This window comes from Mustelus asterias, chromosome 15, assembly GCF_964213995.1.
Source record: "Mustelus asterias chromosome 15, sMusAst1.hap1.1, whole genome shotgun sequence".
Taxonomy (NCBI): Eukaryota; Metazoa; Chordata; class Chondrichthyes; order Carcharhiniformes; family Triakidae; genus Mustelus; species Mustelus asterias.
In genome coordinates, this window is record NC_135815.1 from 7,887,097 (window position 1) to 7,903,850 (window position 16,754).

The following is a 16,754-nucleotide window of genomic DNA, read 5'->3' on the forward strand; positions in this document are numbered from 1 at the left end:
ACTGTTGGGGAGAGCATCAGGCAGGGTCTCTGTGCCCTTGCCATGCCCAGCCTTGATGCAATGCATCAACATCAAGACAAGGGGGGGAGAGAGACAAAGGGAGGGGAGAGAGACAAAGGGGGGGGAGAGAGACAAGGGGGACGGAAGGGTGAAGAACAGATGTCATAAAATCATAGACTCCCTGTAGTGCAGAAGGAGGCCATTTGGCTCATCAAGTCTGCACCAACCGCAATCCCACCCAGCACCTATCCCCGTAACCCCACATATTTACCCCGCTAATCCTCTGACACTAGGGTCAATTTAGAAAGGCCAATCAACCTAACCTACACATCCAAAGATGTGCAGGTTAGGTTATTTGGCCTTGCTAATATGGGAGATGTGGGTTGGACTCAGTTGAGGCCTTGTCAACAACTGCTCTCCCAGCACCACGACAGGGTTCCCCTCGTCCTCACTTCCCACCCCATCAGCCTCTGTATTCAAAGGGACATTTCCGCCAACTCCAGCATGATGCCACCGCCAAACATATACTCCCCTCCCTCCCGTCAGAATTCCACAGGGACCGCTTCCTCCATGACACCCTGGTCTACTCTTCCATCACCCTCAATGCCGCACCCCCTTCAAACAGCACCGTCCCATGCAATCGCAGGAAGTATAACAGCAGCCCCCTCATCTCCTCCCGCCTCACCATGAGCCTTCCACCTGCACCTCCTTCAACTTGGTCGACTCTATTCGCTGTCAATGCGGTCTCCTCTGCGCTGGGGAGTCTAAATACAGACTGGGTGACCATGTTACGGTTCATGCTCGCCCATTTTGCCAGCCTGACCCCGACCTTGCCATTTCAACTCACCATCTTCCTCCCACACTCACATTCCCATCATCAGCCTGTTGCAATGCTCCAGGGAAGCCCAACACAGCTGGAGGAACAGCAATTCACCTTCTGATTCGTCACTTTGTCGCCTTCTGGACTCATCATCAAGTTCAACAATTTTAGACCATGAACTGTTTTCCATTTTATATTTTCCCCCCCAACACCGACACCTCCCTGCCGCGAGTGACTGTTTGGATCTTGTTCTCATGAGTTTGCTTTCCGACAGTGCTGACATTTCTGCTATTAACACCTACTCGAGGCCAATGTTTTGTATTTAATTTCGTCATAAACACTCCCTTTGTCTTGTGTGCCACAACATCTTTGCCACTTTCCCTTTTACTCCGGGCATAGTGGTTAGCATTGCTGCCTCACAGCACCGGGGACCCAGTTTTCTCTGCGTGCTCCGATTTCCTCCCACAGTCCGACAGATGTGGCAGTAAGGTGCATTGGCTATGCTAAATTCTCCCTCAGTGTACCCAAACAGGTGCCGGAGTGTGGCGACTAGGGGATTTTCACAGTGACTTCAATGCAGTGTTAATGTAAGCCTAATTGCTTGTGACACTAATAAATAAACTAAACCTGCCCATCCCCACATTATCAACAGCATAAAGTCCATCGTGTCCCTATCTCTCTGGAATTCCTTTCCTCAACCCCTCTGTGTCTCTCTCCCTTTAAGACGGCCTTCAAAACCCTACCACTTTCTCCGAGCAGCTGTACTCCAATCCTCTTTCATGGCTCATCCCCCTCTCCCCAAGCCTCCTCTCCCCCACCCCCTCTGTAAACCCATCCCTCCTCTGCCCCATCTCTCCGTATCCCTCCATATCCACCCGCCATATCCCCATCCCTCCACATCCATCCCTCCCCTATCCTTCTATATCCCTCCATATCCACCCCCTCCCTATCCTTCTATATCCCTCCATATCCACCCCCCTCCCTATCCCTCCCCCATCCTTCTGTATCCCTCCATATCCACCCCTCTCCCTATCCCTCCCCTCCCCCCCCCCATCCTGGTGTGTCCCTCCATATCCATCCCTCCCCTCCCCCATCCTTCTGTATCCCTGCGTATCCCTCTCTCTCTTCCCCCCCGCCCCCGTATTCCTGCACACTTCATGTATTTTATTACATGAAAAGGTGCTTTATGAATGCAAGTAATTGTTGTTAATGACAAGGCTTGGAGTTTGCTGATGAGTACCTTTCAGTGTGTATCGTGCATCGTGGAGAGTTTGATGGATTTCACACTGGTGGAAACAATGAGACATCTTAACCCAAAGGATCCTTATTTATTTCCAGCCCAGCCTCTTTGCGCTAACTCTCTGCTGGCAATGCACAAACTATTGATCAGGAATTGCACGGTGCAACTTCAGCCCAGTACATGCTGTGCGTTAGTCATTGAGTGGAAAATGAAATCAGGACACGGGAGGGACAACATTTCTCCTGAAGGATCAAAGTGCTGTTCGAAATGCAAGTGCGAACATTCTGAAACATGCTTCAGATAACTAGTTAAAATACCAAACTCTTCTCATTACACAGCTGTCTACAAATGGCACCTAGTTGTAAGTTGTGACGCGCCAAGAGGTGTCACTCAGTCACGTTGCATTTAATTCATCCTCAGGAAGTGTTTGTCACTGGCAAGATTGGCATTTATTGTTCAGGAAAAGCGGAGATAAATTCTCTCTATGCTGGTTTGATAGAAGGGAGTGGCTCGCTCAGCCACTTCAGAGGGCAGTTATTGAAAAACAGGAACAGGAGGAGGCCATTCAGCCCCTTCACTCTGCTCTGCCATTCAATAAGACCATCCATCTGGGTTACATCTTCCCACATCCTTAGATTCCTTCAATATCCAAAAATCTATCAATTGCATTTGGAATATAAAGTTTATTTATTAGTCACAAGTAGGCTAACATTCACACTGCAATGAAGTTACTGTGAAATTCCCCTAGTCAACGACTGAGCATCCACAGCCCTTTGGGGTAGAGAATTTCAAAGATGCACAACTGTTTGGAGTGAAGAAATTTCCCCTCACACCAGTCCCAAAGGGTCAGCATTTTACTGGTGACACTAGTCCACCTATTAGTCAATGGCGTGGGACTGGAGTCACACACAAGCCAGACTGGGTAAGAGCAGGAGATTGCTTTGCGTGAGGTACATGAGTGAACCAGTTGAGGTATTTCCGACAACCCAACACCTTCACGGCCATTTTTACTGAGACCAGCTTCTGATTTCAGGGCATTTGATAAAGTGAAATTGAAGCTCCTAGCGTGGAATTTGAAGTCCTGTTGGATGATTAATCTCATGACACAAGGTGTGGCACAGTGGTTAGCACAGCTGCCTCACGACGCCAGGGACCCGGGTTCAATTCCGGCCTCGGGTCACTGTGTGGAGTTTGCACATTCTCCCCGTGTCTGCATGGGTTTCCTCCGGGTGCTCTGGTTTTCTACCACAGTCCAAAGATGTGTGGGTTAGGTTGATTGGCCATGCAAAATTGCCCCTTAGTGCCAGGGGATTAGCAGGGTAAATACGTGGGGTTACAGGGATAGCGCCTGGAGGGATTGTTGTACTGCTGGCTCGATGGGCCGAATGGCCATCTTCTGCATTGTAACATTTCTATTCTTCTACGCTATCACACCACGTCACATTTAGAACCTGTTGCTACGACAAAGATGGGGGCACAGCAATGCATTTTCTCGCAATCTAGTAACAGGAAGAGAAGCAAAGAAATCTCCAATGAAGAGTCAATTTCAATTAACTCACACTCCTCTCCAAGGCACTGAATCCTTGCTTAACTCTTAGAATATAATCATGGCCTCCTTCTGCACTGTAGGGATTCTATTCGGCCCATCGAGCCTGCACCGACAACAATCCCACCCAAGACCTATCCCCATAACTCCACTTATCTACCCGGCTAATCCCCCTGACATTAAGGCTCAATTTAGCATGGCCAATCCGCCTAACCCGCACATCTTTCAGATTGTGGGAGGAAACCGGAGCACCCGGAGGAAACCCAAGCAGATACAGGGAGAACGTGCAAACTCCACACAGTGACCCAAGATGGGAATCGAACCCGGGTCCCTGGTGCTGTGAGGCAGCAGTGCTAACCACTGTGCCACCCTCTTAACACCCCATTCCTCTATCACTCCTGTGCCCGCTAACCTGAACTGGCTCCTGGTCCAGCAACACCTCGATTTTAAAACTCTCATTCTGGTTTTGAAATTCCCCCGCAGCCTCATCCCCTCACTTTCGCTGTAACCTCCTCAAGCCCCTCGAGATATCCGAACTCCTCCAACTCTGGCCTCTCGAGCACTCCTGATTTTAAATCGCTCCATTACTGGCGGTGGTGCCTTCAGCTGCTTGGACCCCAAGCTCTGGAGTTCTCTCCCCAAACCTTTCAAACACTTCTTAACATCTGCCTCTTTGAGCTTGCTTTTGGACCCAACCTCTCCCCACGAATTTCCTGATGTTACAACATTCCTTGGAATGTTTTAGTCGGATTAGAGACGCTACACAAATAGAAGCAGTTGTGGGGTTCAGCATTTCTTTGCTACACAAAGGGGTGTTCCACCGAACGGGACGTGGGACCTACCTTGGAGGTGACAGGGGACATCGTATTCAATCTCATCGTGCCGGGAAGGACTGAGAAAGAGAGTCCCATCCACCAGAGGAAAGAGTTCAAAGACGGGGAGAATTTTGTGGCACAGCGCACAGTTCACCACATTCCTCTGACTGGCACTCAGTGCCGCCAGGATAAACTTCCGCAGCTCCTCACCCTGGCCCACCTGGGCATCGTCCTCCATGCGCACGTGGTAGGTGTTCATTTTGTGCTTGGGCACGTGGGTGAGCAGCTCGGACAGGTCCAGACGCCGGAGGAACTGGACGGGCGAGTCCAGCGGCCCCAGGCGGGAGGCCGAGGGGCCCAGGTCAGGCTGGCCGAACCGCGCGCCGCTGGGCAGCAGCTTCCGACAGGTCTCCGCGTGCAACGCCGTCTTGAGGAACTCGCCCAGGTGCCGGGCACCGCGGGGAACGCCGGCGGAGAAGGAGAGGTAGGGGTGTGCCGAGGATGGCGGAGATTGTTCAGGGGGGGAGCCACAGGGTGACCTGAAATGGTCTTTGTGCCCGGACCCCTGGCTGCCGTTGCCGGGTCCTTTCTCCTGAGAGTTTTGCCGGTCCATGGAATGCCGACGTTGGGCGTCGTGCGATCTGGGCGCCCGGTTGAGTTTGCACTTCTTGCCGTCCTCGGGCAGCGACTCACCGCTCTTGGCGCCACCCCGCTCGGAGCTGCCGGCAACGGCGCCCGCCTTCTTCTTCTTGTCGTCCTGCCGCCGGCGAGCCTGGTACCAGTCCACGTCCTTCTTCAGGTGGCCCTGGCCACAGCGGCAGGAGCAGAAGCGGAAGGCCAGGTCGTAGCCCTTCTTGGTCCACATGTTCTGGCGGCACTGCTTCTCATTCCAGCTGCGGGCCCGGCCAATGCAGTTGAACTGGACCAAGATGCTGCTCTCCCACTCGTAGAAGCACTGTAGGTGCATCCAGTTGCCAAACGGGCAGTGCTCATTGTTGCACACCACCCGCTGGTAATCGTCCTTGTCCAACTCAACCGGCCGTCCAAAGCTGCACACCAGCGGCGAGGCGCAGGGGGCTTCTGTGGAATGGAACGGGAAAAAATAAATTACTGAAACAGCAGCAAAGAGTGCCAATTATGGGCACCGAATTTTAGAGCAATGCAGTCACTAAGTTCACATATTACAGTTCAATGAGCTAAAGAACATTCAACTTGCATTTATAAAACACCTTTCACAACCTCCAGACAGGGGATTCCAAGGATAAGGGAGTCCAGTTATGTGGATAGACCTGGGAAAGTTAGAGGAGATTAAGATTTGATTTATTGGCACAAACGTTGTCCGATTTCAAGAAGGAATTATGATGTGGAGATGCCGGCATTGGACTGGGGTGGGCACAGTAAGAAGTCTCACAACACCAGGTTAAAGTCCAACAGGTTTATTTGAAATCACGAGCTTTCAGAGCGCCGCTCCTTCAATCAGGTGTGAAAAAAAGAAGAAATTAGATATAGCTCTTGGGATCAGGATATTGATTTCGATGATTAGCCATGATCAAAATGAATGGCGGAGCAGGCTCGAATGGCCTCCTTCTGCTTCTAGTTTCTACATGTATTGGGATACAGTGGAAAAGTATTGTTTCTTGCACTGTACAGCCAAAGCATACCGTTCATAGGGAAGAAGGAAAGAGGGTTGCGGAATGTGTTACAATCAAAGCTAGGGTGTAGAGAAAGATCAACTTAATGCGAGGTAGGTCCATTCAAAAGTCTGACAGCAGCAGGGAAGAAGCTGTTCTTGAGTCGGTTGGTACGTGATCACAGGCTTTTGTATCTTTTTCCCGATGGAAGAAGGTGGAAGAGAGAATGTCCGGGGTGCGTGGAGTCCTTGATCATGCTGGCTGCTTTTCCGAGGCAGCGGGAAGTGTAGACGGAGTCAATGTTTGGGAGGTTGGTTTTGCCTGATGGACTGGACTACATTCACAACCTTTTGTAGTTTCTTGCAGTCTTTGAGAGGAGATTTAATCGGTTGTTAAAAATCACCAACGCATTTGATAAAGCAAAACGAAGAGGAACTATTTCCAATGAACGAAATGGTCAATAACTAGGACACGGATTTAAGAAAATTCACGAGGAAAAATTATTAATCGCAACGAGGGTTAGAATTTGGAATGCGCTGCCTGACAGGCTGGAGGACACAGACTCAAATGGGAATTGGATAAAAATACAAAAAAAAGGAGAAAAAGATCTTGCAGGAACTGGGGAGTGAGACTAACTGGGTTGCTGCTCTAAAGAGCCAGCTCAGACTCGAGGGGCTGAATGGCCTCCTCGCTGCTGTGCCATCCCAATATTCTATGAAACACAGCAGCATAAGACCATAAGACATAGGAGCGGAAGTAAGGCCATTCGGCCCATCGAGTCCACTCCACCATTCAATCATGGTTGATTTCAACTCCATTTACCCGCTCTCTCCCCATAGCCCTTAATTCCTCGAGAAATCAAGAATTTATCAATTTCTGTCTTGAAGACGCTCAACGTCTCGGCCTCCACAGCCCTCTGTGGCAATGAATTCCACAGACCCACCACTCTCTGGCTGAAGAAATTTCTCCTCATCTCTGTTCTAAAGTGACTCCCTTTTATTCTAAGGCTGTGCCCTCGCGTCCTAGTCTCCCCTGTTAATGGAAACAACTTCCCTACGTCCATCCTATCTAAGCCGTTCATTATCTTGTAAGTTTCTATCAGATCTCCCCTCAACCTCCTAAACTCCAATGAATATAATCCCACGATCCTCAGACGTTCATCGTATGTCAGCATGTCGTGAAGAGCAAAGCGATAACAACCAGATAATCCACGATAGGTGATGTCTGACTGAGAGATAAATATCGATCGTCAGATTCAACTCCCTTGCTTCTCTTCAAAAAGTAGCATTTTTATATCCTTCCGAGAGGGCAGAATGGCCTACAGTTGAATGCCTTATCCCAAGGAGATGGCATCTACAATGGTGCAGCACTCCCTAGGAGCGTCATATGAGGTTGTGCGCTCAATTCACTGGACTAGGACTTGAACCCATGACCCTCTGTCGGTGCGTTAGTGCACTGTGACTCTGATAAAGCCTACCTGCACTAGGTCAATTTATTATCCAGCAAGGTAACTGTGGATGAGGGGCAGGGGTGTGGCCACACTGTGGACCATGTAAATGCAGCATCTTAACAATGATCATCAGGTGTCTTTCTGGTCACCAACTGTGTTGCAATGTGGCATTTGGGCAGTTTCCGGACAACAGTACGCACAGCGACAAAGATGCAGAACAAGAAACAGGAAACAAGTGTCCCATTGGGAAGAGGCGGTCAGACAAACATCAGCTTCAGTTTGGGCTTCACCAGCACCGATGGCAACAGCCAATCCATGGCCACCACACACCTCATCTACCGCCCAGCTCTTGCCAACATTGCCCGCACAAATTCAGACCCCCCACTCACCCATCAAATATCACGAGCGGCTGGTTTGAGTTTCATGTCAACGCCTGCACTGTTGCTCAAAACAGGAGCCAATCAAAATGCACCTCTCCGCAGATACGGAATGGCGCAGCACCGTCAGGATGAGGAAGTAAAGCATTCTGCCGGTTTTCCGTGTCTACCTCAGCAATGGTGGACTTTCTCTACAATACCACAGTCTAGAATTCTAGAGTGAGGCCATTCAGCCCATTGTGCCTACCCTGTCCAACAAGCAGCCGTCCAGCTTAATCCCACCTTCCAGCTCTTGGGATTGCATCCCGGTAGGTTCCAACACAGGTGCATATCCAAGTACTTTTTAAATGTGGAGGATTTCTGCCTCTACCACACTGGCAGGGAGTGACTTTCAGATCCCCACCACTCTCTGGACAAAAAGATTTTCCCTTGCACCCCTTCTAAACCTCCTTCCTCTTACCTTAAAATCTCTGTCCCCTTTCTCATGGAGCCCTCAGCCAAGGGGAGAAGTGTCTTCCTGTCCATTTTATCTGGATCCCTCTTGATTTAATATTTCAACTGCCTCTCTCCTCAACCTCTTCTGACCCAAAGTAAACAATCCTGGCCTATCCATCTCATCCTCACTCAATCTCTCTTTCCCCCCTTTAAGACACTCCTAAAAACCTACCACAAGTTTCTGATCACCGGTCACTAAATATCACCTTGGGTAGCTCGATTAAATGTAGGTTCCGTGAAGTGTCTTGGGACATGTTACTAAGTTTGCAGCGTTATTTAAGAACATAGGAAATAAGAGCCCCTCCAGCCCACTCCGTCATTCAATAAGATCCCAGCTGATCTAATTGCGGCCTAAACCCCACATTGCTGTCTGCCACCCCATAATAAGACCATAAGAGCAGAATTAGGCCACTCGGCCCATCGAGTCTGCTCCGCCATTCAATCATGGCTGATTTTTCTTCTCATCCCCATTCTCCTGCCTTTTCCCCATAACCCCTGATAATCCTCCACTCTCTTGTCAATCAAAACTTAATCTAACTCCGTCTTGGGAAATTGAAAGACCCAGCCTCCACTGTGCTCTGACGAAGAGAATTCCGCAGACTAACAGCCCTCAGAGAACATTTCTCCTCATGTCCGTCTTAAATGGGAGACCCCCTTATCTTGAAATGGTGCTCCCAGGTTCTAGAGGAAAAACATCCTTCCTGTCAACTCCCCTCAAGATCTTGCATGTGTCATACACTGTTGAAGTGGCTACACAATATTAAAAAAAGATTTTGCAATGGTTGTAAGCCCGGTGGGACATTCTACGGTTGTAATGAATCACAGGGCGGGATTTTCCAGCTACGCTTGTCCCAGTGCCGGTAAATCCCGCTTCAGGTCAATGGACCTTTGCATGATGCATGTCCCGCCCGCTATTCCCATGGTGGGCGGGACAGGAAGATTTAACCCATAGAATTCCTACAGTACAGGAGGCCATTCGGCCAATCGAATCTGCATCAACTCTCTGACAGCTCACCAACTCAGGTCCTATCCCCATAACCTCACATATTTACCCCACTAATCCCCCTACCCTACACATCTTGGGACACTGAGGGGCAATTTAGCATGGCCAATCCACCTAACCAGCATGTCTTTCAGACTGTGGGAGGAAAGCGGAGCACCCGGAGGAAACCCACGCAGACATGGGGAGAACGTGCAAACACCACACAGACAGTGACCCCAAGACAGGAATTGAACCCAGGTCCCTGGCGCTGTGAGGCAACAGTGCTAACCATTGTGCTACCTTAAAAGATAAAAATTCCCATAGTCGCAGACTGCCCTTCCCTTTGAGGCATTGTAATGAAGGGAAGGGGTGAAGGGCGTATCTCAAGTTGAGAGGTTGAACAGGTTAGACCTATATCCATTTACAGTTTAGAAGAATGAGATGTGATCTTACTGAAACATTTCAGAACCTGAGTGGACTTGACAGGGTGGATGTCTAGAGAATATTTCCTCTTGGGGAGGGGGGGGGGGGGGGAAAGAGGGGAGGCAGACTGGGTCCCAAGTCGGCTTACATTAACACTGCAATGAAGTTGTGAAAATCTCCTAGTCGCCACACTCCAGTGCCTGTTCGGGTACACTGAGGGAGAAAATTTAGCACGGTCAGTGCACCCTAACCAGCACGTCTTTCAGACTGTGGGAGGAAACCGGAGCATCTGGAGGAAACCCACGCAGACACGGGGAGAACGTGCAGACTCCGCACAGACAGTGACCCAAGCCGGGAATCGAACCCGGGTCCCTGGCGCTGTGAGGCAGCAGTGCAAACCACTGTGCCACCGTACCGCAGGGATCTGTGAAACCCGCGGATTGCTGGTCCCCCATCCAGGGGTCTGGATTTTTGGGAAGTGGGGGCAGGTTGGGTGTGATTGTAGGGTTGCTGCAAAAAAAACTTTCAGCTTCCCCAGGCTTAGAAAGAACACAATGAATCCGAGATCCCTGCTCCTCACTCAGTGAACCAGCCCTCCAGGTAGTGTGGCTCTCACTCGCACCAGGCTCCCAGCTCCTTTAATGCTGATGGCTATTGGGGTTGAACCCTCAGTAAGAAGGTGGGTTAGGCAGGGCAGTGCCATGCAGGAAGCGGGGGGCAGGGGGAATGGACACGGGTTAATTACACACTCTCCTCACTGTATTCATCTTATCATCGCGCGGAAAAAGGGAAGAGTGGGCAGAAGACACGTGACATCCTCTTTCAGGAGAGTGTTTTGAGTTTAAATAGTCAGCATTGACAGAGGGCCCCTAACCAACACTGGCACCTGACAAACACAACCCCGGCTGACATTGTGCATCTTTTCACACCAGCATAAAGCCCACTCTGCTGTTTGCAAATAAACTTTAACATCAGCAAGATAAAGGGCGACAGGTTCTTGCACCACTGCCTGGGTGCATTCTGAGATAGCTGCAATCGGTGGGGGGGGCTGGTTTTAGGGGTGCTGTGCGGTGGATTGCATTGGTGCCGGCTCTGCCTCTTCCCCCGCCCACCCCTCACCGTGATCGTTGCCTATTTCCGACTGGCCCGACGCAGCGCCTCCGGCCCCCGATCCCGCTGCTCCGGCCCCGGCCCCGGCCGTGAATGCGGCAGCGCCGGCCGCAGCGTCCTGCTCGTCTCCGCTGCTGTTGGTGCGCTTGTTTTTCCTGCCCTTGACGTTCTTCTGGTTCGGCATGATCCGGGGCGGCTGGCGCTTCGGGCTCGGCTCATTCGCCCCTTGTTAAAAGCTTGTTTTGCTACCTTCTTCCCTTGTTTGTCTCTATCTGTCTCTATTAATATATTCGTGTGTGCGCCTGTCTATCACAGCGGATTCTCCACCTCCCCTCCCTCTCTGCACGGTGCAGGCAGCGCCTACGCGCTGTGCACGGGGAAGGCGTGTCCAGCGGCATCTCCCATCTCGAGTTCCAAGAATGCAACTCGCTCCCGGGCCAACGTTCCAAACACAATGTATCCGCGTTCTCTCCCGGGCCAACGTTCCAAATCCAATGTATCCGCGTTCTTTCCCGGGCCAACGTTCCAAACACAATGTATCCGCGTTCTTTCCCGGGCCAACGTTCCAAACACAATGTATCCGCGTTCTCTCCCGGGCCAACGTTCCAAATCCAATGTATCCGCGTTCGCTCCCGGGCCAACGTTCCAAACCTACTGTATCCGCCTTCGCTTCTTGAACGCAACAACGTCACATTAGCGTTTGTTTCCCCCTCCATCAGCCGAAATTCCCCCCTCCCCCCCATTGATATGAACCGCGCCAGTCAATCCGTGCAATGATTGGCCCCTTGTGCTGTCAGTTAGGTGGATGCCGCGGAATAGCCCCGCCCCTGCATGTTTCAAATGGGCCGGACAGGTAAACACGGGGTAATCACAGAATAAGGAGGAGGAGATATTTGGTCATGGTTAGCTTTACATTTTGAATAGGCATGCACGAAGGTGGCACAGTGGTTAGCACTGCTGCCTCACAGCGCCAGGGTTGTCTCCCTGTCTACGTGGGGTTCCTCCCACAGTCCAAAGATGTGCGGGTTAGGTGGATTGGCCATGCTAAATTGCCCCTTAGTGTCAGGGGATTAACAGGGTAAATGTGTGGGGTTACGGGAATAGAGCCTGGCTGGGAATGTGGTCAGTGCAGACTTGATGGGCGAATGGTCTCCTTCTGTACTGTAGGGATTCTATGATTCGATTCTGTGAGACAAGTTTAATGTTATTGCCCTTACTGCAATTATCATGTCAAAATGTTTTGAAATATACTTGCATAAATTTCATGAATAAAGTGTATTTTGGGGAAAAAATATTTACAATGTACAATATTGCATTTTGCGTTAAAAAATTATCTGGTGCCTGAGGGGTTTAGCTCAACAAGGCACATTTTTTCCCAGAAATACAGGGGACACAATGGCACTGCTGCCTCACAACGCCAGGGACCTAGGTTCGATTCCAGCCTTGGGTGACTGTGTGAAGTTTGCATGTTCTCTCCGTGTCTGCATGGGTTTCCTTCGGATGCTCCCACCTCCTCTCACAGTCCAAAGATGTGTGGGTTAGGTGGATTGGCCATGCCAAATTGCTCCTTGGTGTCCCAAGATGTGTAGGTTAGGGGGATTAATGAGGTAAATACATGAGGTTGCGGGAATAGGGCCTGTGTGAGATGCTCTTTTGGGGAGTTGGTGCAGACTCAGTGGGCCAAATGGCCTCCTTCTGCACTGTAGGGATTCTATGAATTCTATATATTTATTTAAAAAGTACATTATAAGGAAAATTAAAAGTTGACATTACATAAGGTGTAAATCAAATCCGTTTCTTCCAGTAATGTATGTCACTCCGTACATTTACAATTACAATTAATAGTTACCATACTCGTGGATGTTAACTTACAACCTGAGGAATTTTTCATAGTTTCCTGCCCCAGGTGTACTTCGGACAGGAAACTATGGTAAGGCTACTAGTGGTAGCCTTTCTCCATTGCACCTATGCAGCGGCTGTCCCAAGCTTTACTTTGAACCTCGGTACACAGGGTTGTTGTACGGTGTTGATTACAGTTCGTTAGCTTTGAAGAAGTCTTCACAATCATATGTAGCTTAACTGAAAATCTTTATTGACTTGTAGAACTATTTAGAAATATACAGTAAAGGGTATGAGTATATATACAGTAAAGTATATAAGTTGGCTCTGTGCTTGCTGATGAACAATTCTCCATCTGACACTAGACTGGTTCTTGGTCATGAGCTCTCTTACATTACTGTGTGGGCAGCACAGTACTCGGTCCTATGTAACCCTATATGTGCCAGACAAGTACGTAGTCCTGGATCTTGGAGTGTGCCAGTCTGCAACACTACTGAGTTAAACCCCTCAGGCTGTACATGCACCAAAAGAATACTTGACATGAAATGCAATTGTACGTTGTAAATATAACCTGTAATTGCAAGTGTAGGGAGATACCTCGTGTACTGTGTTGAAAGAAATTGCAGGATTGCACATTATGTATTGTCAACTTTGAACTGTTATATAATAGACTCTTACACAATTTATGAACAAAGTATATTTTTGGGAAAAAGAGTGTCTTTCTGAGCTACAAAATTGGGTCACAGACCTGAAACACCAACTCTGCTTCTCTCTCCACAGATGCTTGCCAAACCCACTGAGTATTCCAGACCTTAGCTCAGATTTGCCTGGCCCGAGTATTTAGCTTTTGTAAAATTGGAACTATCCAAGAATCACACTCCAGTGTGTTAAACGTTGCTAGTTCAGGAAGATATCAGGATAGCCTTATCGATCTCATTGTAGGTCAGAGAGGATCACCTGCAATGGTTTCTCTTCCTGTACCATTAACTCTGGCATCCCCAGGATCTATCCTTGACTGCCTTTCCCCCCCCCCCCCCCCCCAAACCCCCCTTCCACCCCCCTCCCTCACAATTTCTCATCTACATGCTGTCCCTCAGTGATGTCATCCAAAAGTACCATGTTGGTTTTCACATGTACACTGACAAGGTCCAGCTCTACTCACCTGCATCTCTCTCCTCTCCTCCACTGTTTATCCGACATCCAGTAGTGGATGAACAGAAATTTCCTCCAATTAAATATTAAGAAAACTGAAGTTGTTGGTTTTGCTTTTCGTTCCAAACTCCGTTCCCTTTCCCTTGTCTGAAACTAAACCATTCTCTTTGCAGCCTTGGGCAGCATGTGGCACAGTGGTTAGCACTGCTGCTTCACACTGCCAGGGCAGGGTTCGTCTCTGACTTGGGTCACTGTCTGCGTGAAGTTTGCACATTTCCTCCGGGTGCTCTGGTTTCCTCCCACAGTCCGAAAGACGTTAGGTGCATTGGCCATGCCAAATTCTTCCTCAGTGTACCTGAATAGGCGCCGGAGTGTGACGACTAGGGGATTTTTAACAGTAGCTTCATTGCAGTGTTAATGTAAGCCTACTTGTGACACTAATAAATAAACTTCAAACTGGTCTCCTATTTTGCCACAAGATGAGTTTCTGGCCACACATTTGTTATTTCCCTCTGTAACATCACCTGACTTTGCACCTGTCTCAGCTAATCAGGTACTGAAACTTTGATTCATGCCCTTGTTGCCTGGAGACTTGACTATTCCAATACACTCCTGGCATAAGGAAATTTGGCACGTCAGCTATGACTCTCACGAACCTTTACAGATGCACCATAGAAAGCATTCTTCCCGGTTGTATCACAGCTTGGTCTGGCTCCTGCTCTGCCCAAGACCGCAAGAAACTACAAAAAATCGTAAATGTAGCCCAATCCATCACACAAACCAGCCTCCCATCCACTGACTCTGTCTACACTTCCCGCTGCCTCGGCAAAGCAGCCAGCATAATTAAGGACCCCATGCACCCCGGACATTCTCTCTTCCACCTTCTTCCGTTGGGAAAAAGATACAAAAGTCGGAGGTCACATACCAACCAACCCAAGAACAGCTTCTTTCCTGCTGCCATCAGACTTTTGAATGGACCCACCTCACATTAAGTTGATCTTTCTCTACACCCTAGCTATGACTGTGACACTACATTTGGCACTCTCCTTTCCTTCTCTATGAACGGTATGCTTTGTCTGTATTGCACGCAAGAAACAATACCTTTCACTGTATGCTAATATATGTGACAATAATAAATCAAATCAAATTAAATCAGATCTCCCACATTCCAACCTCTATAAGCCATAAGTAATTCAAATCTCTACTGCCCGTGCCTGAACTGGCACCAGTTCCTGTTGCCCATCACCCCTGCCCTCACTGACATACATTGGCTGGTGGCGGAGCAACATCTTGATTTTAAAATTCTCATTCTTTCTTTTCAACTTCCGCCATGGAATTACCCTTCCCTATCTCTGCAACCACCTCCATTCACCCTCACCCCGTCTCCCACTCCACCAACTGTCCAAAATATCTAAGCTCCTCCAATTCTGGAGTCTTGCACACCCCCTATTTCTCTGCTGCACCACTGGCAGCTCGTTCCTTACGATGCCAAGGCCTTTGGCTCTGGAACTTCTCCCTGTCTGCTTCGTTCTCCTCCTTCAGACACTCCTGACAACCTAACTCTTTGACCAAGCTTTTGGTCATTTATCCTAATAGCTCCTATGTGGCCCGGTGTCAAACTGTGCTTGATATTTTCCTATGAAAATGTCCAGAGACATTTTAGTATATTAAATGAGCTATGTAAATGGAAGTTGGTGTTCTCAGGGTTCAATAGCTTCCCACATTCCAGTCCTTTATATAAGTGTAACAAACACACAACATTTTGATAAAATGCAACAGTTTATTGCTTCAACTACTTAACACACAGCAAGCAACACCCTTAGCAACCACAATGCCAGCAAGAGCCTGACAGTAATAAATTAATATGGTCTTTGTACTCGCAACCATGACAACTGTTACAGGTGATGTTATTCAGTCATCATCTCTCATCCACAATTGGAACACTATCCTGTTTTACAGTTGTCACTGTCTCCTTTTCCAGTTCCTTACTCAAATGAGCAACAAATGCCGGCCTTACCAGTGATGCCTCCATCCCATGAAAAAACAATTGCATGGGTTAAGTTACAGAGAGAGCGCTCAGCTCCCCTGTTCTGCTTTAACAAAGACCCTTCTCAAGAGCTTTTCCAAACCCTTGCCACTCCCTATCCCTCTAACCTCCTCCCAGGCCAACAATCCTCCAAAATCTTTGCACTCCTCCCATTCCGGCCTCTGGCACACCCTCAATTTTCATTGGCTCACTAGCAATGGCCATGCCTTCAGCTGCCGAGGTTCAGAGCTCTGCAATTCCTTCCCTAAACCTCCTTGCCTCTCAGGAATTCTTGCTGTAAACCTCTCTGCCTCCCTCTCCTTCTTTGAGATGTTTCTTTTGGTTTGGCCAAGTTTTTGGTCACCTTTCCGAATATCTCTTTGTGTAGCTTTTGCTTTCAGGTTTTATTTGATAATTATTCCCATAAATCACCGTGGGGATATTTTGCAGTGTTACGGTTGCTGTATAAATGCAAATTGTGTATGTTATTGTTGTCAGGATTAAACCTGCTGGATTCCCAACCATATTATTGAAGTGAATCCAATAAAATAACTGCATCTAGTGGCAAGAAACAGTTTATGTGCTAAACTGTGTTTAATCACCATTTTGTTATGCTGTACCCTTATAAAGCTCTGGTTATGACACAGCTAGAAGATTGCATCCAGTTCTGGTCACCAGACTTTAGGAGGTTGTGAGGGTCCTTGAGAGGGTGCAGAGGAGATTAACCAGAATGATTCCAGCAATGTGAGAATTTAGCCAAAAGGTTACCTTGGAGTAACTGGGATTGTTCTCCTGGGAGCAAAGGGAGATTTGATAGAGGTGAACAAGGTTATGACAAATTTGGAAAC

General features: G+C 48.7%; 1 protein-coding gene across 1 annotated transcript in view; it reads right to left on the reverse strand.

Moving 5' to 3' along the window:
* Positions 1-11,573, reverse strand: part of heca (hdc homolog, cell cycle regulator) — a 31,493-nt gene extending 19,920 nt beyond the window's left edge. The window contains exons 1-2 of the mRNA XM_078229431.1: positions 10,899-11,573; positions 4,449-5,501 (exon numbers count right to left, since the gene is read on the reverse strand). Of these exons, the coding sequence (XP_078085557.1) occupies positions 4,449-5,501; positions 10,899-11,073 (1,228 nt within the window). The 5' untranslated portion in view covers positions 11,074-11,573. The remainder of the gene's footprint in view (positions 1-4,448; positions 5,502-10,898) is intronic.
* Positions 11,574-16,754: the final 5,181 nt, after the last annotated feature.